At 53.1% G+C, this 24,173-nt stretch overlaps 6 protein-coding genes across 6 annotated transcripts; 4 read left to right on the forward strand and 2 right to left on the reverse strand.

Moving 5' to 3' along the window:
- Positions 1 to 872: 872 nt before the first annotated feature.
- On the reverse strand, positions 873 to 2,700 carry D7B24_006721 (uncharacterized protein; the record flags this gene model as incomplete). The annotated part of the gene is made up of 4 exons (XM_028640845.1): positions 873 to 1,811; positions 1,978 to 2,189; positions 2,255 to 2,531; positions 2,605 to 2,700. 4 exons carry the CDS (start codon positions 2,698 to 2,700, stop codon positions 873 to 875), a joined length of 1,524 nt encoding a protein of 507 aa, XP_028498811.1.
- Positions 2,701 to 3,457: 757 nt separating this feature from the next.
- Positions 3,458 to 6,022, reverse strand: D7B24_006722 (uncharacterized protein; the record flags this gene model as incomplete). Its single annotated transcript, XM_028640846.1, has 5 exons — positions 3,458 to 4,422; positions 4,478 to 4,743; positions 4,882 to 5,283; positions 5,649 to 5,688; positions 5,965 to 6,022. 5 exons carry the CDS (start codon positions 6,020 to 6,022, stop codon positions 3,458 to 3,460), a joined length of 1,731 nt encoding a protein of 576 aa, XP_028498812.1.
- A 500-nt stretch (positions 6,023 to 6,522) lies between these two features.
- On the forward strand, positions 6,523 to 8,395 carry D7B24_006723 (uncharacterized protein; the record flags this gene model as incomplete). Its single annotated transcript, XM_028640847.1, has 5 exons — positions 6,523 to 6,711; positions 6,769 to 7,097; positions 7,155 to 7,206; positions 7,262 to 7,369; positions 7,418 to 8,395. 5 exons carry the CDS (start codon positions 6,523 to 6,525, stop codon positions 8,393 to 8,395), a joined length of 1,656 nt encoding a protein of 551 aa, XP_028498813.1.
- Positions 8,396 to 13,917: 5,522 nt separating this feature from the next.
- Positions 13,918 to 14,817, forward strand: D7B24_006724 (uncharacterized protein; the record flags this gene model as incomplete). Its single annotated transcript, XM_028640848.1, has 3 exons — positions 13,918 to 14,019; positions 14,096 to 14,381; positions 14,480 to 14,817. 3 exons carry the CDS (start codon positions 13,918 to 13,920, stop codon positions 14,815 to 14,817), a joined length of 726 nt encoding a protein of 241 aa, XP_028498814.1.
- A 3,212-nt stretch (positions 14,818 to 18,029) lies between these two features.
- On the forward strand, positions 18,030 to 18,821 carry D7B24_006725 (uncharacterized protein; the record flags this gene model as incomplete). Its single annotated transcript, XM_028640849.1, has 1 exon — positions 18,030 to 18,821. The coding sequence occupies one exon, from the start codon at positions 18,030 to 18,032 to the stop codon at positions 18,819 to 18,821; it is 792 nt and encodes a 263-aa protein (XP_028498815.1).
- Positions 18,822 to 22,658: 3,837 nt separating this feature from the next.
- On the forward strand, positions 22,659 to 24,115 carry D7B24_006726 (uncharacterized protein; the record flags this gene model as incomplete). Its single annotated transcript, XM_028640850.1, has 4 exons — positions 22,659 to 23,009; positions 23,066 to 23,572; positions 23,635 to 23,841; positions 23,897 to 24,115. The coding sequence occupies 4 exons, from the start codon at positions 22,659 to 22,661 to the stop codon at positions 24,113 to 24,115; spliced, it is 1,284 nt and encodes a 427-aa protein (XP_028498816.1).
- Between the last annotated feature and the right edge of the window lie 58 nt (positions 24,116 to 24,173).

Genomic DNA, 24,173 nt, shown 5'->3' on the forward strand with positions numbered 1-24,173 from the left:
ACGGCGAGGTGTGCACGCGTGCAGCGTAAATCCGAATCTCGTTATCTGCAGCCTGCCTTCGATATACTCATCGTGCTTCACTCCAAGGAACACGCCATGCCCGATTACTCGAACCACAAGGACGCAGGTTACAACGACCGGCACTTCCAGCAAGTGGTGAGGTTCTGAAGTTGTAGTTTGTGTGATGGGGGTCAAGGGCAGCGCTCCTGGTAGACCGTTTGGTGAAGGATAGAGTTACGAAGTGTTCATAATTGTGGGCAGGGCTTCCATTGCTATTGCTATCGCGTTATTTCTGAAATGTCGCTTCTTCTTGATGTGCACCTATGGATTATTCGAAATGTGCAGTGTTGCAGGCCGAAAGCAGATATTTTGGTTCAGCGATTGCGGGTACTTCAATTAGCAAATTTGAAAGCTATCACCCTGGATTTCTACGGCGTATGGGTCTTTCACAATTCGAAACCACTGAGGGCACAGAAGATACAATATTTGATGAAGATGATGAAGATGCTACCAGGCTGCTACGACCACTTCGGTCTCCTGGTACAGCTGTTGTTCTACGTCACAGCCAGTGCGGTCTGGTTTCTGGCTGCTCATCAGACATTTCTAGCACTAGCCAGTCCACGTGGATGATGATTACTCTGTCGAACATGCGCCATGACAAGGGAACACTGATCGCGGGCGTTGTTGAGCGTAGGTTGGATATGCGAAGCTACAGGTAGCCAACGCCAAATCGGCCATCATGAGATATTAAATGAGATGTCAAGAGAAGCACCCTTGAAGAAGATGGAAAATGTTTAGAGTGCAACAAAAAGACGAATACAGGCGTAGCGGCAACAGAGTATCCATTCAGGGACTTTTAGTCACCCTTTCGATCACAGCTCATCCTTTTCCTCGTGGTCCTCTCGCGCGTGGGCCTTTGATTTGAACCCATCGCCCTCGACAGCGATGCGCCTGAGACGAAATACTCGCGCCGAATGCTTGACAACCTTGACCTCGAGATCGCCGCCGGCCTGTATCTCGCCAATCTTCTCGCCAAACAGCCGCGGGTCCTCGTTGGCCAGTCCCTGGGAATACGGTATTTCCGTCGCGTTGTACCAATTCGCGGCGCGGAGGACATCGGCACGGACGCCGTCGTCACTGGCCCCGATGAGAGCTTCGGCCGTCTCGAGGGGCATGCGGTGTGCCCACAGATCGTGTACGGACCAGCCTACGCGGACGTGGGGCGCCGACCCGCCCGGTCCATCGCCGACGAAAATCTCGGCGAGGGAGGCCTTCATGTCAAGATCGGCGCCGGCGGCGTTGAGGAAGATGACGGCCTGGTCGCCGTTGGCAAGTCGGCCGCTCCATATGTGGGCCTCCTGGGCAGCATACTCGTCTGCGACGGGGACGCGTGGGGGGCCGACGTCTCGGCGGACACGGTAGACAGCGCGGCCGTGGGGGTCCTGACTCAAGGCAATGATGGCGGGGTTGTTAATGATGGAGAGGGCCGCAGAGTCCATGATGCGGAGGTCGTTGCCGAGCATCAGCGGGGACTTGAGAGCCGCCCACAAGGCGAAGTGGGCCTTGTACTCCTCGTCCGTCATGCCGCCCTGTCCTACCTCGAGCATGTCAAGGTCATTCCAGCCACCGGGGATGGCGCGGTCGGCAAAGGGCGCAACCTTGTTCAGGATGAAGAGCACGGAACACTGCGTGCCGGGGGCGACGCAGAAGGGGTCGGCAACCGAGGCGCAGCTGCACAGGTCATCGGGCCGCGTAAAGGAGTCGTAAATATCGCCAGACATGCGCCAGGCATGGGCAAGAGATGCGCCCCACTGTGCGAAGAAAAAAAATCAGAGTCAGCTTGAGCGGTGTGCTGTGGTAGATTTCCGGTGATGAAGTTATCGTGAGGTCTTGGCAGATGCCAAGAGAGGGGCCAGTCAGGGATCAGGGACTGGTTGCAGAGGGGCCCGGGGCAAACACTGGATAGACTGAGCTCACCGTGTGCACGTAATCCTCTCCCCAATTGCAGAGGTTTAAGGCGATGTCGCGGCCCGACGCCTTCAAGGCATCAGACATGGCCTTGAAGCGGTTGAACGAGATTTCCGGCGTGCCCATGCGACCCATGTGGAAGCAATTGTCATACTTGAGAAAGTCAACGCCCCAGGCGGCGAAGCTATCCGCGTCGTCTCTCTCGTGATCCAGCGATCCCGCTGTGGTTATGATCAGCGCCACATGATCATGGCATCAAGAAACTTGTTTTATCACAGCCACGCACCGAATCGAGCGCAGGTCAATTCCCCTGCACTGGAGTACATGCCGAATTTGAGATTTTGGGCATGCAGGGCGTCGGAAATGGCCTTCATGCCGCGAGGGAACTTGGCCAGATCGGGCTGGACCTTTCCCTTGGCATCTCTGCCGGCAGGATCCTGCCAACAGTCATCGAGCACGACCGTGTTGTAGCCAAGATCACGAAGGCCGAGGCTGACGACCCGTTCGGAGGTACTGAGCAGCAGGTGCTCCGATACATCACAAGCGAAAGCATTCCAATTGTTCTGCGCGCGTGGCCGTTAGCGTTCTGCATGCGCCATGTCGAGGAAGGCAATAAAAGAGAGGAGTGAGTCGTACCCAACCCATTGGTGGGGTATCGGCCAAGCCATCAAACCGTGATGCAGCTCGGCCGACAAGAGCGAGGGCGACGACGATGGTGGAGTGTCGGGCCATGATGATTTCGTTGCAAGGCCGACCTCATTTGCAGACTGGCGATCCTTGGCCGTTCTTTATGGAATTCAAACACCGACGTGCTTCTGAAAACGAGCGTCAAAGGCGCAACTAGTCGAAAGCCAGATCGTGGCCCTATCTGTAGCGTCCCGCCACGCCTGTAGGCGATACCGCATCTGCGCAAGTGCCGCAGTCGTTGTGTCGGTCGGGACCTCTAGAATGCAGTCATCAAAGGAGTGCCGAGGCGCAGGATAACCTTCGTGTCGGCGACCGAGACCCTGGGGTTGAAGACTGCCAAGATGATGGGAAATGGCAGCGGCGAGTTCTCCGCTGCTCCACAGGCCAAGGTCCCCACGGGGGGGGGGGCGTACACCGTACGCGGTGCGATCGCCGGGGATGAAGGTGCCGACGCGAGTCAACCTCACGATGCCACCGTGGAGCGTGATGGGGTCGTCCCTGTAAAGACATGATGATGTTGGTATTCGAACATCCAACACACGGCACGAGGTGTCACGGGAGAAAGAAAATTCCAGGCGAGGCTGAGGCAGGTGCAACGACGTCAAGGTACATGCAGTAAAAGGATATACAGAAGGAATTGCTGGGTATTACAATAACATGATTTTGCTCCTCCACTTCCTGCATGTCCAATCTGTCCTTGTGCTTTCTCCAGCAATATTCGCCAATGCAGACTGACGCAACGGACAACGCGCCTCCCATACCATCATTATTTCAGATCTCGTCCATCATCATGATCCCGCCGTTATTGCCGGCTCCAGAGCGCCTCCATCTCCTCGCTGCCACCGCGCCATGCTTCCGCCTCCTTCTCCTCCATGCTCTCGGCAAACTCAACCATGAAGCGTAGCATCCACCGATCCAAGACGAAGCTCGAATCCACACTTGTACGAGCCGTCGCATGGAAGGCCCTCAGACGACTGATGGCGCGATCGACTGTCGGCCAGTAGCACTGTAGTCGCAGCAAGAGCTCAAAGTTCCGTTCCAACCTCGATCGAGCCACGCCGATGTCATCTTCATCGCCACTGAACAGAAGAGTGTGGATCTGCACCGTGGATGCAATGACCAAGACGTGCGAGGTCATCGTGTAGCGGACATCAGCCCCCGCGGTTGCCTGTGACCGATACACCATTTCGCACAACCGGCCCGCATGCTCCTTGGTTCTCTGCGCATATTCTTGCCGCCGCATCGCCGATGGCGACTCTGTCGCCATGGTGCCCCTGGAATCTTCTGGTGATAGTGGCGCGTCGATGGCTGCGCCGTGCAGGAACTGGTAGTACAGCAGCTGCCCGAAGTGGTAGTAGCCGAGGTACACCGCCGCAAAGATTCGTCCGAGGCCCCTCGACGCGAACCAGGCAAAGTTCTCGGGCGTATCGTGCATATTCGGCGGTAGATTAGCAACCCAGTCGTCCAGCCGCGCCGTCAGCACGTCGACACCGTGGCTTAAAGTCTCCCAGGTCGGGTTCTCGGTGACGCATCGCTGGTTGAAGTTGTTAATTTCCAGCAGGATCCTATTGACCTTGATCATCTGCGCCAGAAGTTGAGAGCCGTGGCTAAAGGCACTCGTCCTGGCACTAGCGAGTCCTTCTGGTGATAGAGCGAGATATGATAGGTCGTCCATGGGCAGGGAAATGTCTGTCCTGTTTGGCAAGAGCTTGGGGAGCTTCACAGCCGTAGAAGACCACACATCAATCATCGACAGTGACCACCAGACTACACCTTGTCAGCACAGTGATCTGAAAACATTTGAAACATCGACAAGCCTCACCCCTGAGGTTGATCTCGCTCTCCAGCAGATTGGAGGCTGGCCTGTTTGGGAGGTCGAGCAGCTGGGCCATGCGGCAGGCCACACCGTAGTAGATGTTCTCAACCTCGGCCTGCCCCGCCGCAGTCTCGCCGGACCCGATGAGAACGCAGAGCTGGATGGTCGTCAGAGAAATATCGCGAAGGTCAAGCAGCTTCTCCGCGGCGCGAAGGTAGCCTGTGGCCCTGTCGCGGGGATCGACATCCGCAAAGTACGGATCGGTCGAGAATCTGAACGTCGTACCCGTCAGCCCTATCTCCGGCTCCGCAAGAGTGCATGCAGGAAGCATGACTCTCGACGCGATGCCTCCTCCTGGGGTTCGACTCGGCCGAGACACTCAGGGGCACCATGTGGCTTCGCCAACGTACCTTGCAGACAGGGCGAACATGCCAAACAGGATGCTATGGGGCACGCGGTCCTGCAAAGCATCCTCGATGAAGCTCGGTCGATGAAACAGCGAGTGGAACTGATCGTGGATGTAATCGAAGTAGAGCCGTACGAGGTCTAGACGCATGGCAAGGCCCGGCAAGGTAGCCTGCGGCTCTGGCTCGACAACTTCGGGGCTGAACCCATCGCCATGGTGGTGGGACGACGCACTTGTTGATCCGCCTTCCGGGGTCAGCGCTTGCGACGTTACTTGGCTGCGTTGTTGAGCACGCTGGTCATAGTAGCCGCCTTCTGGCGGGCCTTGGACACATGGTATGCCTCTCTCCTCGCAGTGCACACATGCGCGCCGGCCATCCTTCGTCTGACATTTGCGCCGACGACTCCTGTGGACCAGAACATGTTAGTCCAGGTGATCGACATGTGGAGGGTGGACTCGAATGCCTCCAGGCCTTGCTCGGGTGATGAGATGGCGAGGCAAAAGCAACCGGCATCAAGGCCTTGGTGCGAGTTCGGGCGAGTGTCTTACCGGCACGCGGCACAGGCCGAGGGCTTCCGCATTCCGCGCCCAGGGAAGGGACGGTGTCCCAAGTCGTCGGTGATAGGGGGGTTAGCACCAGGGGACGGAAGCAGGATTGATGATGAAGTGATCCAGCCCAGCGGGCGCGTTGGTCAGGCACAGACACACAATGATGATGCTGGACGGAAAACTGGTCGTCAATGGACGAGGTGTCCCGCAAACCAGACGCACGCGGGGCCAGGCTCTGGGTGGTCATGGTATGAACCGGGGCCTGAACCCCGACTGGCCCCATCACTTTTCCGATTGAGTTGACATCCCCAGACGAATGGGATCCCTGTCTCCCCGCCTGAAGAAGACGCGAGAGGAACCCCTCAGCGGTTAGGGGCGGGAAACCAGCGGAGAAGTTTTGCGCTGGTCGTGGTTCCACCTCATGGATTATCCTCCTTTGGGACTCGATTTGACTCGCACTGCATATTGGCCGCGGCTCAAGCCGGCTTTCTCTTCATCTGCATATCTCTCGCTCATCGTGCGACACGGAAAATTTTACGGAGAAAACTCTCCAACCAGCACTCGGCTCCGGGCTTCACTGCGGATTTGAGGAACATCGGTAGTTGCACGTGGTGAACGGGTTCTCCTCCACATCGCCCGCATGCCCGCCATCTGGTGCACCGCATCCTTCATCCCCATGGGTTCCCCAAGGCAGGTATGGAAACAGGGCCAAGGAGCTACTCGACAGAAAATGGGTGTCCAGACCCTGAGTCGTGGAGGCCACTCCAGGTCTGAGGCCCAACTGGTTACCCGATTCAGGTCACATCTCCGCACTCCAGTTCCTCGGTTTGACGAAAGAACCCTCCCATCCCTTGTCGGTCGATTGACTTGTTCGATCTGCTAGTGCTGCAATTTCTTGATTCGTCCGTGATGACTTGAGAAGCTGTAATGGGCCATGGCATCCAACTTGGCTTCCCCATCGTGAACAACTATATAACAGGTCACGCCCACACATCAGTCTACTCACGATGCTTCTGAGTCAGCCGCCCTTTAACCAACCGGTCATCAATCAACAAGCTCCTACTGGCAGGATACTCTGACAAAAGGTCTCTTCAACATGTCCCAGGAGAAGGATCTCGGCCCCAGCGACGGGCTGGCCGCCGTTCCGACGATTAGCCATGGGCAGCGCAACGAGACGGATGTTGCCCTCAACAACGAGCGTCAGATGAGCGTTCGCGATACTTTCCGCTTCTGGCCCAAGGCTATCCTGTTCTCTTTCGTCATCTCGCTATCTATCATCATGGAGGTTAGTCTCAGTCTTGCCAGCTCTACAACGTATCCTCGCACTAACGTTATGATTCAGGGATACGATACCCATCTGATGAGCAGCTTCTACGCCTACCCGACCTTCATGGAACGCTACGGCAACCAGGTTGACGAGAACGGCCCTCTGATCTCGGCCCAGTGGCAGACGATCATTGGCAACGGTGTTCAGGTCGGATCCATCATCGGCCTCATCATCAACGGCTTCATTACTGAGTGGCTCGGGTATCGCAAAACCATGATCATCGCTATGACGGCTATGATCGGCGCCATCTTCATCCCCTTCTTCTCCAACGGTCTCCCCATGTTCCTCGCTGGAGCCCTCATCCAGGGTATCCCGTGGGGTATCTTCCAGACTCTTGCTGTCACGTAAGTATCCCAAATTCGGTCAAAGCAACGACGAAGGCCTTGCTGACTTGCTCCCAGTTACGCTGCTGATATCTGCCCTACCGCTCTTCGAGCTTACATGACGTCCTGGGTAAGTTTGTGCTTGAGCCATCTTCGGATTTTCCAGACTAACACGACTGCAATAGATCAACATCTGCTGGGTTATCGGCCAGTTCATCGCTGTCGGCATCCTGAACGGCTTCATCGACCGTACTGACCAGTGGAGCTACCGCATCCCCTTCGCTATTCAATGGGTAAGCTCAATTCCAAACCATCGAGGCAACAGTATTAACAAGGAATAGATCTGGCCCATTCCCATCATTGTTGGTACCTTCTTCGCTCCTGAGAGCCCTTGGTGGCTTATCCGCCACAACCGCATGGAGGAGGCCAAGGAGGCTGTTCGCAGGCTTACCAAGCCCGAGAGCGGTGTTCAATTTGACCTCGATGCTCATATGGAGATGATGCGCGTCACCAACCAGTTTGAGATGGAGATGAGCACCGGCGCTCACTACTGGGACTGCTTCCGCGGCAGCAACCTTCGCCGTACCGAGATCGCCTGTATCACCTGGATGACCCAATCCTTCTGCGGTGTTCCATTCATGGGCTACGGTGTGCAGTTCATGGTTCAGGCTGGTCTCAACACCAAGCACAGCTACGCCCTCAGCCTTGGCCAGTCCGGCATTGGTCTGTTCGGTTGCATCCTCGCCTGGTTTATCATGACGTGGTTCGGCCGTCGCACCATGTACCTCGGCGGTCTTTCGGCCATGTTCGCCATACTCATGATCATGGGCTTCCTCGGCATCCCTGCGGAGACCTCCGGTACTTCGTGGGCTGTCGGTGTTCTCGTCATTGTCATGGTCTTTGCCTTCCAGCTTTCCGTCGGCCCTGCCTGCTACACCATCGTCGCCGAGATTCCCTCGACCCGCCTGCGTATCAAGACCGTCGCCCTTGCTCGCGCTTTTTACAACGCTGGTGGCTTCATCACCAACGCTCTCATGCCCCAGATCGTCGGCCGCAAGGCCTGGAACTGGGGTGCCAAGGGCGGCTTCTTCTGGGCCGGTATCACTGCCCTCTTCCTCGTCTGGACCTTCTTCCGCATGCCCGAGGCCAAGGGCCTGACCTACTCCGAGCTCGACCTGCTGTTCGAGCACGGCGTCGGCGCGCGCAAGTTCTCGCAGGAGGCTGCTGATGTCCTGAAGCCCCAGCTCCAGGAGGTCGCGGACCGCTCTGAGAAGGTTGCCGAGGTCGAGCGCGAGGAACGCGAGGTTCGCAGTGCTTAAGCGTACGAGCTGCCTGAAGTGAAATGATCTTAAACCTTCTGCTCCTGCCGCACATTGCGTATAGCGATTAAGTGACCTGCTTTCAGCCTCTGCAGCGAGGCGTGTTGCGAACATACTAGCATAATAACCACTCCTCCTGAATATACCCCGAATTTTATCTATTGCTCTAAGCTTGAACACTGCGGATTCTTCTGCCGTCTAGATTTCTCCCTCCTGCTGGTCTGTGACTTCGTTGGAATCGCTATAGCTGTCACTAGCCTCCACTTCCAAGCACGAGAACCAGGTAGCTGCTAGCAAGAAGACAAGTGCGAGTGTACTGGAGGCAGCCACGAATACATACGGCCAGCACCATGAGCCCTGTTTTTGCAGCTGTAGTAGACTGTGCATCGTGGGCCCTATTGCAAGCTTGGGCACGGCTTCGAGGAGCACGTCGATACCGAAACCGACGAGTCGCTTCTGTTCGCGCACAGTATTCCGCTGAGGAATGACAACCTGCTCTTCCTCTGCCTCGTGGCTTGCAATGCCTGAGAAAAGACCTGGAGAAGACGATGACTCCGAATTTTGTTCCACAGCGTCTTGGGGCCCTGCCGTGTGACCGTTTGCTCCGTAATTTGGAAAATAATCTCTTGGTTCGAGAAGTGGCCTGGTATCACCTCCTTGAGGCCTCTCTTCTTCCTCCTGGTCGACGGGTACCAGCCAGGCGGCCAAAACGGATTTCATGAGTGTCAAGGACTGTCGGCCGATCTCTATGAGAGCGTACCCGGCTGTCAATGATACGAATGACGATGTGCCGATGAATAGTGCGGCTCCCGAGATGCCGAGGCAGACATTCATGATTGTCAGGCCTAGGTTATAAAGTAAACTGTTGGCACCCTGTTTTCCCTGGTACATGAACCAGACAATTGACATTAGGGATACGATTGTCGTCCCCAAAGAGCCGACGACCTTGGCTTCTCGAGTATGTCTGTCGTGGTCCTGGTGCAATGAGAGGCGATAGGACATGAATCCAAAGGCAAAGTTCCCACCTCCTATTGATAGTGGGCAAAGACATAGGGTGACAACCAGAATTAATCCGGCTTTGATGTTCGGTAACCTGGCCCTTATAGTCTGAATTATGTCGTGAAGGTTTCCGGACGGTCTATTCTCTCTCCAAGTTGACTTGTCCGACGGCAGGTGCCACAAGGCAACACATCCCAGAGCCGTCATCATGGCAGAAATGAGCAGCGGTATACGGATGCCGAAGAATTGCACAATGAAAAGAGAAAGGTAGGATGTCAAAAAACGGGACAGCGTTTGGACCCCAGAATCAAACTGGAACGCCAGTACATACATCCGAGGGGTGCTTCGAAGGAGTTATGTTGTCAGTGAAAAGCCAATCTTGACAGAAACATGTATACGGGGTGCCAAAGATTACTCACCTTGATGGAGGGAATGTGCTCTCAACAAGCCCAGAAATGAGAGCATATCTGAAAGCTGTGCAGGTGAAAGGCCCACCGCCGAGGAAAAATAACGAGTTTGACAAAAATACCCACGCTTTTAGATTATCTTTGGAGCCGTAATATACCGCACAAAAGAGACTTATCGGTGGTAGAGAGTTGCTGAAAGCTGAGAGAAGGGTTACAGATTTGGTGGTATCGAGTCTATGGACCGATTGCGATCAGAATGATGGGCCAAGGGGTGCGGTCTTGGGCCAGATAGGACGTTTTCCACCATCCCAAAAGGCCTTGAGAACTTACGCAGAGAACTTAGAGGCACTGGCTAACACGAAAAACGCAACTAAAGAGGCCAAACCTGATGCAATTGTCAACTTGGGAATTTTGTGCAGCTTTATTTGCAAGCGTTTGATGAGGCTGGCCTGGCACGTGCAAAACCAAGTGATGGCTCGCCAAAGAAATTTGCGGACCAATTGTTGGCGTTCAAAACCTGGGAGATGATATTTTTGCAGCCCTCTTCCGTCTCGATCTCGTGGCACAAGATCTCACGCCAAGCTGGTTGCGAGTTATCCACAGCCAGTACTGTCGCACAGGTGAAGCAGGCAGTCGCAAGGTACATTGGTAGCAGGAGGGCTAACAGAGTCGCAGGCCGATTTGCGACTCTCATAGGTCCAAATTGCTCACTCTGTTCATTCCTTCGAGATACACGGCTCCGTGGCGCATCCTGGGCTATGTCTAGAACCATGGCTCCGTGTGACGTGCTCGGTGAACAGCAGCGCTACACGGATGCTAGTAAAGATGGAAACAACAATAAAGGCTTTGTGGCGTGATACACAGATAAGTCGATGCTGAGGCTGCGTTTGATGATTGACGGTGGATGCTTCTTCCAAACACAAAAATGGGCTGCACGTCAGGCCGGCGGTCAGCCAGCCTTGGCGGTTTCGCCCTGTGCAAGAAATCGCACACCAACATTAGGTCCATTCTGTAGCAAAGCGGCACAGCTTCCTTTGCTGCTGCCTAAGGTGACGTACCGCATCATACAAGACTACCTTGCTTTCACTCAAATACGAGCCAAGATCTGCCTGATCAATGCTTGCTTTTCCCGTTCTTGAAACAACGATCCAGTGTTTATTCGGCCACAAAAGACCCGAAACATCGCACCAAAAAACCAACATCCCGCATCCTGGCCGCGGCCCAGAGATCAGGAAATGGCGCATTGACACATATCATATGATCACTTTAGACTATATAGCCATGCGTATTACATGCAGGAGTAGCGCAGCTGGTTGTGTGGAGGTGTGGTACCAAAATGACCACAGCCTGCTTTTGCCTTGAACAACAATTGCCCCCATCGCTAAGCTACACACTGGGCTAGCCAAATAAAGTGCTGCACTGCAAGAGATTCAGTGCAGATGAGATAGTGGCTCGATCAACGGCGGTCGTGCATCTTTGTCAGGATTGTAAGGGCCGAACAACAGATTTCAACAAGCAAGCGCAGCTACTCAAATCATGCCGGGAGAAGGCAATTTTAAGGTACCTACCTAAACATCTTAGATCATCTGTAGGAAGCCCATCCCGCCAAAAATTGCCTTAAAAAGCCGAGGCTACCCTCATCCAGCCCGATTTGTAGGTCCACGAGTATTTCTGCCAACGCACACGGTCCGCCAACCATTTGCCCACCCTCTGAAATATAAGTTTCATCCTTGGTGCCCAAACCGAAGTCCTTGCTCACCTGTACGCCCAATGGCGGCAGGCCAACGGTATACGGCGAAATTGTCCCCCGCGGCTTCCTGATGGCTTGACGCTCCTTTTCCCCAGCGTCACTGTGGACCGTGGCAGATTATTGCGCAAACAACAGAGCGAGTAATGTGCAAATTTACAAAAAGGTTCGATTTCATTACCGGCCTTCCGGTCGAATCCTCGTTCTCGTAGTCTCAGTTCTCTCGAAACTGGATTGGGCATCGTGCATTACCCATTCCTTCAAGGAACCGCAAGCGCTGTCGCAATCGAAACGCCTCGGAAGACTTCCAACATCACTGCCTCTGCGCTCGAGGGCTAATTTTGGTTCGACCGCATCGTCTAGAACTTAGGAAAGCCCTCTGATTGGGGGTGAGTTGGACCTCAGGGCAATTGTTGGGGTACTTAGAAGGTCGGTATCAGAGATTGGTGGACATGGTAGGTGATTTCACCCTGCGGTGTTTGATCTGGAATTTACTAGAATCATATCAGGATGGAAAATCTGCTGATACATGCCTGACACGGTGTTAGGTGGGCGGGTTGTCGTGTGAGGGTCTCATGCGACCAGAACAGATATGGAAAGCCTTTCCCGAGCTTCGATACCTCCCTCGACCAGAGCCCCCTTCCGAGGATGAGAGAGATCATTACCGATGGGAAGCAGAATACCAAACGTGGCAAAAGTTGAGGTGCAAAAACGACAGAGGAGGCTATTTCTGTCGGAAACATGGCCTCTGGATAACGTGCGACCAGATCGACGTCTTCGATCTCAAAAGCCAGAAGTTCGAAGGCCTTGTTTATGAGATTGATGGCACTATGTACTTGGAAAGAACGTGCCCACCCAGTCACGATCAGTGGGAAGAATCACGAGACCGACACATATTCGAGTCCCTGATCACTCACGACCAAGAACGACATGACGTTCACCAAAAAATATCCATGATATCAGATAAGGTCGAAAATAAGGAAGAAGTACAAGAACTTCTTTATCACACAGAGAATTTGTATATTTCAGACGATGAACAGCCTGGATCGGGAATCGAGGCGGGCGAGCCAAGTCAGTCGAAGAGACGCCTGGCGGGGAAAGGACGAAGTCATGACCCGAAGCGGTCCCACAAAGAACATAGCTCAAAGTACTACGACGATTCCCACCGAAAGAAGTCGGGAGGGGGCAGCGGCACGTCAAAGCGACATAAAGGCCATGGCAGTTCTGGTTCAGGGTCTCAACATTGATAAGTTGCTACATTGTGCCTCCAAAGACCCGGTGAAAGTAAGCAAAAAGCGCGATTGCAGCTCAAGGTTCGTTGGGAGCTAGTGCGTTGGAGGCTGCCGCTTCCCAGTTGATTATTGCTCATCAACAAGGCATTTTTGTGCGAAGGACATAGAACCAAAGGTGCCTCATAACATATTCGCGAGATCAAGAACTTAGATGTCGTACTATCAGTGGCCAATCTTCCTCTACCGCTGTCAAAAAGACGTATTTATCCAGATGGCAGGGTCAGGTTTGCAGAGGCTCCGATACCTGGAGCCTTGGAGGACAAGATAAACAGGCTTCAGACAAACACAGGTCGCAAGGTTCAGGAAACCATGGTGGGAAATCGGCTTCTATCGTATCGCCATTGCAAATCAAGTTTCTTCTCTGAATCGCTTGTGAGCTTTCTTAACAGATTCAAATTCAGACTCTGGCGACGGCGTCCGAGGCAAGTGCGGGGAAATTCCACAGACCCCCAATCCCTACCCACCAGTTGCTTGACAATGAACAGGCTACCTACGGTAAAGTACTACAGTGAGTACCTACGCACTGGCCAGCACTCGTTGCCAGCAGCCTCGTGTACACGAAAACAAGTACCCCAAGAAGGTACTTGTAACACCTAACTCCCCTGCCCCCACCCCCCCCCCCCCCCCAAACAACAGCAGATGTGGGATGGAAGCCTTGGCGACTCGCCAACGGATCTCGTGCACATCAAGGCAAGTAAGGCTGCGTAACGAGCGAACTAGCATGCACCTCAGGGCACCCTCCGCCGCTGAAGCATGTGAGAATGAGGAAGCCTTACATGTGGCTAGGTTATGGGCGTTTGCCGGCTCAAGCATCTCACACTCTTCACCGCGCTGGTGGGTGGCGGCTTTGGGTCCCTCTACAGACACCAATAGCCTCAGCCTCAACTAGTTTGATGCCCAAAGCACGCACATGGTCCACGGTGTTGAAGAAAGAAAAAGGGCCAGTGGAGAAAGAAAGGGGTGGCAGGCGACATGCGCCTCGAAAAATAAATTGACAGTACCTCGCAACAGGTCGGGGATCCCACGTCCATCAAATGACATGGTCATGGCGCTGTGTGCCGGACTTTTAAAATCACGATGGCAGGTTTCATGGGGCTTTCGGGGGGGAAAGATGAGTCGCCTACAAGTACCTTGACAGATGACCGCCGCCAGAAGGACCTTTGGTACCGCGCTGTAGATGTGAGTATAGCATTTCATCTTCCACTTGTCTAGACCCACGTCCTTACTACTAGATCACTCATGTTTGATTCTACAGAAGTACAACCGTACCCTTCTGAGAGGCGGGGCTCGACACAGGCGCTACATCCACATGTTAACAGACGCTGATGGTGGCTCTGTAGGACGAAGTATCATCGAAGGTGCCATCCTCACCCGGGATCACTACTTGTCATCAGCCCACCATACGAAGAAGACCTTCCTCTGGCGATGCGGCTGCTTGTGCCAATTTCTGTACCGTCATCACCGAACCGTTGATCTTTTCTCCCAGATCAAGGTCATCACATTCGTCTGGGCCCCGGCCAGAGTTGCTTTGCAGGTTAGTTGTTTGCCTCGCACCGCATGTTGGGGTTGTAAATCAGCATCCAATTGTGAGAGCCTTGGCCCAACCCCGCAGCTGATCATTCTCTCTCCCCTTCATCAGCTCAACTCGCAGCTTACACTCCTCTCCAGGCCTTTGACGAAGCCCAAAGAGCTTCGCAAGAAGCCATTGATGGGATCATTCTGATCGAGGGCCATCTTATCTCTTGGATTGAATCCGCGGCTCACTTCTCCGCCGACGACCGAATCTGCGACATTGTTGTGGGTGTTCTTGCTGCTGCAATCGACCTTGCTCTTCTGGCGAAGGAGCATCTGTCGTTGCAGTCTGTCGGTATGGGCCCCCGGCATCCTTACGCCATGACTGGACGGATCATCATTCCGCCCCAAAATCCCTTAACCCCTCCCCACCCACCGTTCGCCTCACTTTCGTTGGGAATATAGCGAATAATCTTATGGTTCCAGGGCGCTTCTTCTCGTCTCTTCGACCTGGCACCGTACCACTGGATAAATTCACTCAAAAGAAAACCGCACTTCAGGGTGCCATGTCGACACTGAGCACAGCGCTCCATGACAAACGTACGTCAAGCCGTGGCTCCTTACATACTTGTCGTGTGTATTCTGCTCGAGTCGGTGTTATTCGAAACCGGGTGCTTGAAGTAGTAGGCAGCACCGCACGTAGGCCATGTCACAGATTGCGACATTTGGCAAATCTCGCTGTCAAGTGGCAGTATGAACTTTCTTGTGTTCGGACATTGAGAAACAGTCTCAGCTCATGTGAGCCGCCTGGATGTCTCGAAACCTACAAACCTAAAGGTGCGCGAAGGGTCCCACTGTCTTAATTTCAAGATGGATCACCTCCATACATGGGTTCGGCGTTGCTTGAGCAACAGCATTTCTGGTATCTTGAGCGCACAATAATGAGTATCTCCAGGAACCAAATTTCAACTCGATACTACTACCCGACTGGAGTCTATTGGTGCCGGGCTCTCGCTCACAGAGAATAGAGTGATATCTTTATTACACGGTAGGTTTGTGTTTTTGTAGTGAGCAAAGCCAGTGATTGGCTTTGGGTCCCTTTTTCTTTAACCGCAGGTTTCAGAACCCTCTGCTGACTGGGATTGCGGCAGTCCATCAATCATCTGTAGAGCAAGCTTTGAAGATGTACGACACTTGGCTGCACGATTGGCGCGCCTCGTCAAAAGGTATGCTTTCAGGGTGATGCTCAGGCCACGCCGCTGGTTCTCTCTTCAGCCTAGCCCGTGCTTCAAGCATGTGGGCAGCTTGTTTGATGCGGCGCCTGGCCTCCAGATTTCGTGCTAGCTGATTTTGATAACTTTCTCTTGCCTTAGATACCGCAAATCTTAAAGACATACAGTCGTGGCTCGAGAAAGATGCAGCAAGCTTCTCTTTCCAAGACAGCCATAGCCCTATCGAGGGGACCGGGGAATGGTTATTCCAACAACAAGCTTGGATTGAATGGTTTAACAGCTGCAGTCAAGATTCGAAAGACAACGGCTTGCTTTGGTTGAGTGGGAAGTCAGGTCAGTGAACACATCCTCGTGCTTGTCGAAAAGCCTAACAGAAAGCCTGGGTCAGGAAGTGGAAAGTCCATGCTATCGATTTCAGTATATCAACGGCTCCATCGTCTTCTGCAGCCCCAATCACCCTCGAAAGACCCACTTGTAATCCATACACGCTTTCCTGGTGGTGCTGGCAATCTTGAAGCATCGAATCCTTCCGCGTTATGCGGCAAGTTGCTGCATCGACTCCTAACATATCATCTTAACAGCGAGAGGAAGCTCGATGTTGATGTGGCCGACGGACTTCGAAGCCTGCAGACCGAGCATGTAGGCGGGTCAAAAACGTGTTCTTGGAGTGCCATCTGGCCTATTTGCAAGACGGCATTTTCACGCTTGACTCATGTCAGATATACTTGGATAATCGACGGACTCGATGAATGCCAATTCGCACGCCAGAATACGAACGGAACACCAAGCTTGAGAGGGTTCCTAGATGAACTTCGCGACTTATCGACAAATCACAACTGCCGCATTGTGATATTCTCACGCCGGCAGGCCGACACATCGAAAGTTATCGCTCCGCAGTTCGAGATACGTATTGATCGCGGCCTAAACACCCAAGATATCATGAACTTTACGGAAAAGCAACTTCACGCTGATGGAAGCTTAATTCCCGCGGAGCAAAGGGAACGTGTCTTGCAGAAAATTCGTCTGCGGGCAGATGGCATGTTCATGTGGGCCAAAGCAATGCTGCAGTACCTCGACGAGCTTCTATCTCCGGAAGAGTTTCAGTTGCGCCTTGGCACACTTCCAAGTGACTTGTCAGACGTATACGACGAACTGATTCGAGTCACCGACAACAAGTTTCCACTCGAGACCGCAAATTCCCGGCGCCGTATATTTGTCGTCATGCTTGAAGCTCGGGTTCCACTCGACATTGAGGATGTTGCAAGAATACTGGAGGTTGCGGGCGACTCAGTTCAACAGTTCATAACATATCGCTGCCAGCCTTTCATCGAGTTGGACGACGGCAAACTGAAGTTCATGCACAGCTCGGTACGTGACTATTGCCTCCAAAGCAGTGAGATTCTCAGCCAGCATGCCCTCGGAACACGAGCTCTCGTCTCTATCACATCTTTTGAATCGCACAGCAAGCTAGCGGAACAGTGCCTTTTGTGTCTACTCGACGCTGGATATGGGTCAGAGGATAAAATTGGAGGACTGCTGCACCGCAACATCAAGTCTACAACACGCGGGTTGGCATTACAGCTACTGAGTATGCAGTGGACGGCTCAACCTCCCTCCAAAGGGGTATCCTTTGAATATGCGCAAAAGAACTGGGCATTTCACCTCACAGCCATCGATGATCCTGAATACGGACTGCTTGAGCTTGCGCAACTTTTCTTGCACGTGTCGAACTTTGCCTACTGGGCCGAATATACACTCTTGGAGAGTAAAAACGACTACAATCACATTCGACGCACGAACTTACAGCTGAAGGCATGGTACCGAGACCTTCCTACGCCCAAGCAGAATCAAATATCGGTCGAGGACTATTTGATATATCCATACACAAAGCTCAGTGAGTCCTTCAAGCGGCGTCAAGGACAAGACAAGCTCTTGCAGTGGCTTGCCTTGTTGCAGAATATCAGGTTCCAACGAGACATTGGCCAAACTCTGAAAGCCAGTCCTCTTCTTGCTCAAGCAGTTAAAGGGCTGGAGAATGACCTCGGCTCTGAAGCTCCTCTGACTCTTCGAGTAAGATCCGACAACGCGACTGTGCTGTTGGAGCTTGAAGCTCCAGACAAGGCAAACTTGGAGCTTAGGGCCATCGCTGAGATCCAAGAGAGATTGTTTGGAGAAGACGAACCAACTCTATTCAGGACCCTCAACTCTAGAGGCTCTGCTGAGTTACAGTTGGTTCGTTTCAATCAAAGTGCGAAAACGCAGGAAACCGCTTGTGCAGGTTTTCGGAGACTATTTGGCGCACAAGATCCTCGCTACCTTGGTGGTCGCATTTTATACTCGCTTGCTCTTGTCCAGCTGAACCAACTGGATACGGCGCTCGAGATACTGACTGCCGTATTCGATTATCGAAGAAAACAGTATGGTGACAAAGATCTCTTCACCTCAATGGCACAGTTTCCCATGGGAGACATACAGCGTATCCAGGGCAAACGAGAGCAAAGTCTCAAGAATTTGAAAGAGGCCCTCAAGATACGACTCTTGGTTGTCCCATGTGACAGCATATGGGCCCTAGACATCCGTATTTCGCTTTTGGTGGCTTACCGGGACTTCGGAATGCTCTCGGAGGCTCAAAAGACGGTTGAGCAACTCGAACAAGAGGGTGCTCTGCAGAACAGCTTCGACAGGCACTGTCAAGTCTTCCATCTCAAAGCTTTGCTGCTGGCAGATCGTGGCTATATATCAAAAGCCATTCTTCAGTTGGAACAGTTGTTCTACGGAACCGAACGGCAGAACTTCACGCGGTCTTTCCTGTGGGTTATTCTTGATCTTGCCACGCTGTTACGAGGCCGTAACCCACGAGAGGGAGGAAAGATTGCGGAAGTGTTGTTCGATCATATCCTTGTTGATCAAGCACCAAACAAGAAATTGGAGGAATCCCAGTTGAGCGCGCAGAATGTGCTCAAAATTCCAGAAGTAGACGAGGATCTAGCTTTGTATACCGATGCTGAGGAAGGGACAGAAAGTGTCACGGTCTTTGATGATCTAGATCCAGATCCACCTCGACTATTGCAGCTCGCGGAAAAGGCACTGACCCTGACCAGACAGCGCCAAAGTGAAGCTGTCGACCAGCTTCTGCAAAAGGAGCATGTAGCCTGGTATCGACCTCAGGACCTCTGGGTCAAGTTCGGTGGGCCGCCATCCGATACATCTCTGATGAAAGCGCCTATCGCGAAGTAGGATTTGGTTCGTAATGCGTAGTGGGTCATTTGATCAGTTTTTGTTTCACTTTCAACCCCTGTCGCTACTTTAAATCATGCAGATGGACTTTATTGGTCAGTTTCCAACAATTGAGCTACAGATAAGTCGAGGGGAGATTGAACTCAACAAGGTGGGTAGTTGTGCCATGGTCTGGGGGCAAATTCTACAGGGATCGAAACAACAAGCGTCCCTGCTTTCCAGTATATGTCACTTCCATTATGCCCGTCGGTCACCGAATTAGACAATAAGATTGAGCCGTATGGGAAACAGGGGCACGTGCAACGATGCCACCTGGTAGTCCAATATACTGGATCTCATTTCACGTGTCAAGCTGTCCTCACAATTTAGAGGTACTAAAGTAGGGATCTCAGGATCTGGACTGTTCTCTATTGCGATATTACCTCACCCAACTGCGGGGGTGGGCCTCCTGCCTTTCCCAGCGTGGTCAAGTAGCCGGTGACCAGCCGGGCGAGTGACCATGATCATGTCATAGGGAAGGGATGACAAACGCGTTGAATACATCGCTTCAATTTGGCCAGCAAATATCTTCGTCTTCTCTTGAAAAACAGGAAAATTACTATTCTAGATCTCCATCTATCTCCTTCGTGGTTTTCTTTGATTCGTGATTAAATGCAAAGCGCCTCGCCATGTGATGCCAACATGCCAGTATCCAGCGGAGGCCCAAACGTATTGTACCGGCCCGGGCTTCTGGTGGGCCATCACGCGTCAGGCGCACATCACAGCATTGTTGAGGGGTACATAAGGCAGTTTTTTTCTTCATCGTTGCAGCACTCTTGATATTCCTTCCAGCCATTTAGACATTCCTTGCTGTGATTATCTGTCTCAAGATGTCCGGCTCACCCGAAGGTGTTTACGAACCAGGCGTCGTTGACCCTGGATTACCCGTCGCCAACTCCACCCAGCCCTTCTGGCACTCCGGGCTACACCCTTTGGCGGACCACAAGTCTGCTTGGCCTCACTCAATTGTCGATGTTGTTATAATTGGCTCCGGTATATCGGGCGCCAGTATTGCCCACAATTTGTTGTCGAGACGCCCAGATGTCAATATCACTCTTATCGATGCGCGTAGCCTTTGCTCCGGTGCGACAGCCCGAAATGGAGGACACATCAAGACCATGACGTATGCCGTCTGGGATCATCGCAAGCAAAGGCTTGGACTGGAAGAAGCGATTAAAATGACGGCTTTTGAACAGAGCCACCTCGACGTCATGGCTCATATCATTCACGCCAATTCACTCGAGTGTGACTTCGTGCCCGTACAGGGTGTGGACGCGTACTACGATGAAACGGTCTTTGCAAAAGCCGTAGCCGCGCTTCAAGATATGAGATTGCATGCCCCCAATCTTGCGGACAAGTACAAGATATGCACAGACACCACAGTGCTGCAAGGGGACATGAAGCTTTCCGCTCGTTGTGTTGGCGCCATCACCACTCCCGCAGCTTCGGTGTGGCCATTTAAAATGGTCACCAACCTCTTAGCAACTCTGGTCAGTTTCGACAAAGTCAATATACAAACGGGCACACCCGTCCTCTCGATCGACGACCGGTCCGGAAGTCCATTCGCCACTGTTCGTACAAGCAGAGGCGATATACGTGCAAAAGCCGTGGTACATGCTACAAACGGCTGGCTTGGTCATTTGTTGCCTGAATTGCGTCCGTATATTTCACCTGTCCGAGGAAACGTGGTGCATTACGGCTCTGTCGCATCGAAAGAAGACGCTTCGGTCAACGCGAAATCTGCTCTGGGCCTTGACAGCAAGTATTCTTTCTGGCTACGCTACGCAGACAAAGACTACGACTATCTTATCCAGCGTCAAGATGGGGGCATTGTCGTCGGACGTGCCAACATGGGTCGAAGGGCCACCGGGGACGACAGCCAGACTGATCTACTTCCCATGGCGCACCTGCGCGGTTTCGGTGATCAGGTTGTCTCTTCAGCTGTGGAAGGCTCATCGGCGCACATCACTGATTCTTGGTCTGGAATACTCGGTTTCACACAAGATGCTTTGCCGTTTGTCGGACCCCTAACAACAGTGTTTCCCTCACGCCATCGTCAGTGGGTCTGTGGTGGCTTTCACGGTGTGGGCATGGTCAAGGCGTGGAGGGCGGGAGAGATGATTGCGCAAATGCTTCTGGATGAGACACTTGGCGATGAATTTCCCAAATCGATGATGATTACGGCTGCTCGCATGAAAGCCTTGCGGACCTCTCTGAGGAAGAACTCGGAGGTTCCGCCGCGCCTCTGAGTTTCGGGCATAATGAATGGGCAGTGCGAAGATAAGATGACAGTCGCGACCGTTTAACCGTTTCCTTCTCACATTCTTGCAACGACAATGCTCAAAAACTATTTTATTCCTCTTTTGCTCCGTTTCCATCCACAGGTATCGAGTAGGTATCTCGAGTAAGGAACGCTTGAGCAACATGAGCCCACACGATTATGAAGAATGTTTTGGATTATGTACCAGAGACGAAATTCGGACTCGGGAGAGTTGGGACACCTACAACAGCAAAGGCACGACACTAATATAGACCAAGATATATCGGCCTTTGAGTTGGCCCCTTCCTGAGTTCTGGGTGTTCTTTACTGCCAGGCGAGTTGTACCCCTTGAACATCCTCTTAAGTGTGTAGAATGCAGAACCCTTATCCAAGTTTCTTCAAATATCTACACCTCTCCAAAACCAACCCGTTTTTTGTTCACTCATACCGAACATCACTTTTGCGGTTTGCAAAACCAGTCAGCTGAGGTCACAGCTCGGCACGCGCGGAAGAGGTCGCCGTCGGACTCTGTCAACGTTGACTGGTACCCATTCCCATGCCACGTCACATAACTACGTTATTCATGATCGTAAGCCATGAACATGGCATTGCCGAAAAGACATGGTTGATCCTCACTACAGCTTGCTCAAATTGGGCAGGTCAGCCAGCTGCCCACACTTAGCAGGCGAACGCAAGTAATTTGCCTTGCAAAATATTTTTAACCACAGCTTGGTGGGAGGAATGGCAAGCTCTCTAGGCATTGAGCAGTTGGAGTTTGTTTCTACTAGCGCACGCCGAATCGCGCTCTATATCATACGGGAATCAACGTTGCCGAGAACCTTGCGCAAATTGGTGACAATCCATTCATCTGCAGAGCGCTGTACCTTAATAAAAGCAAACAAAGTGTGTTAAAAGAAACTTTTGCATTAGCGGCCCGTTGCAAGAAGGTAAAAAGATCACGATCACGCTTCGGAATCTCGCTGAAACCCAGCGGCCGTGCGGGCTTGCGTAGGCTACTATCCAAGTCGGGTACAAGGCAGGGGTGCAGTAAAGCACACTCCGAAATTACTTGGCACCCCGCGATCTGAGAGGTTGGCAGCAACGCTACCCCCCGGGAACGACCCTGGCGCGGCCCACGTTCGGCCCAAAGCTGCCGCGCCAAGACGGCACACTAACCGAAGCCTGGAGATGACAACGCGGTTCAGCAGCCTCTTCCATCCGGGCCTGTATCTTGACTGACCGTAATATTTGGAGTGGATATCCTGACGATGTGGTCCGGTCGCTAGTCGAGTGAAGGCTGCGGCGCATCTTTTTCCGTCCATACAGGTCTCCTTTTGAGAGGTGGTTACCCCTTGACGAACTGGCCCCGTGGTGTAATTAGCCTCCGGGATGCTTCGTCTGGAGCGAAGCCTGGGGGTAGATTTTGGGGTAAGGCGAGATGCTTAAACATACTTAAGAAGCTCATTGGGGTGGCACGGAGCAGGCAAGTAGCCAGCAGACTCAACAGATTCTCGTCTCGATCTCCTTCGTTCGTCACCATGGTTTCTCTCCGATCCCTCAGCCTCGTCCTCCTTGTGGGTACTGCTTCAGCAGCGTGCCGCAAGCAGTGCGTGGTCCCCGCTTCTGGGGGCACTTTATCGGACTCGGCAGCCATCCAAGAGGTTCTTGATCGTTGCAACAGGGACTCGTTGATTTTGTTCGAGGAGGGGTCCAACTACAACGTCTTCGAGCCCATTGCGGCCCTGAACCTCACCAACGTGATCCTTTCGGTTCAAGGCAATCTGCATCTGCCCCAGGATATCTCCGCCGTGCAGAAGATCGTCGCAGGAGGCAACGGCCACTGGTTCGACTTTGCGGGTACCGACATACAGTACATCGGCAACTCAGATGTGCGTCGAATTACAACCGAACGCTAGTGATACATACCAACTGACGATGTCCTCAGATCTCACATGGCTGGATCTACAGCTACGGCCAGGCATGGTGGTCTGCCAACGCGAAGGCCGGCGGCACCGGTCTCCCGAACCGTCCGCATCTTATGGCTTTCAAAGCCACCAACGGTGTCATGAACTACTTCAAGTCCTCCAAGCCCGTCGCCTGGAATCTTGCCGTCAAGGGGTCCAACATCAGCATCGCGAATGCCGTCGTTGACTCTGTCTCCGAGGACTGGAGTTTCCCCTTCAACACGGACGGCGTGGGCATCGGCGCCACTGATGTTCACGTCACGGACTGCGTCATCTACAACGGCGACGACGCCTTCGCCATCAGCGATGGCGCGAAGAACGTCGTTGTCGAGCGCAGTATCATCGGATACCAGACCCACGGCATGAGCATCGGCTCCCTTGGTTCCGACGCCAAGAAGTTCTACACCGTGTCCAACATTCGATTCGACGACATCACCGTCGCCGGAGGCCTGTACGCCGCGCGCTTCAAGTCGTGGGTCGGCGGCCAGGTACGTGGAGCAGAAAGACCGTCTCGCGCGCGTCCAGTACGATACTGACCAACCCTCCCCAGGGCCTCGTGAAGGACGTCTCGTGGTCGAACATCCGCCTCTACAACGTCACGTTCCCCATCTTCATCACTCAGACCTACAGCGACCAGGGCAAGGCGTCCGCGAACCGCCCGAACAACTCGTCCGTGCAGATGCGCAACTTCAAGTGGGACAACTGGGCCGGCTCGATCAACAGCTACAACCCGGGCGACGGCTCCTGCGCCTCCAACGTACGTGGCCCCTCCATAAACTTGGCACGGCTCGTGTCACTAACCATCTCTCAAGCCTTGCTGGTACAACGTTGGCCTCCCGAATCTCAAGCACAACGAGGCAATCATTGTCGAGTGTAATGAGGATGATTCGTGCCAGGGCTTTGCGTTTGACAACATGCGCATCTATCCACAAGATATGACGGCGCCCAGTGTCATCTGCATGAAAGCCACTGCGGAGCTGAATCCCAATCTGGGCATCGACTGTCGCAACGGCACCTACATCCCCCTATAGTTATGCAGTAGGATTGGAGATGTTCAGATTCACTGTAGATAACAATAGAAATGTATAA

The sequence above is a fragment of the Verticillium nonalfalfae genome (genome assembly GCF_003724135.2).
Source record: "Verticillium nonalfalfae strain VnAa140/NRRL 66861 chromosome Unknown scaffold_5, whole genome shotgun sequence".
NCBI lineage: Eukaryota > Fungi > Ascomycota > Sordariomycetes > Glomerellales > Plectosphaerellaceae > Verticillium > Verticillium nonalfalfae.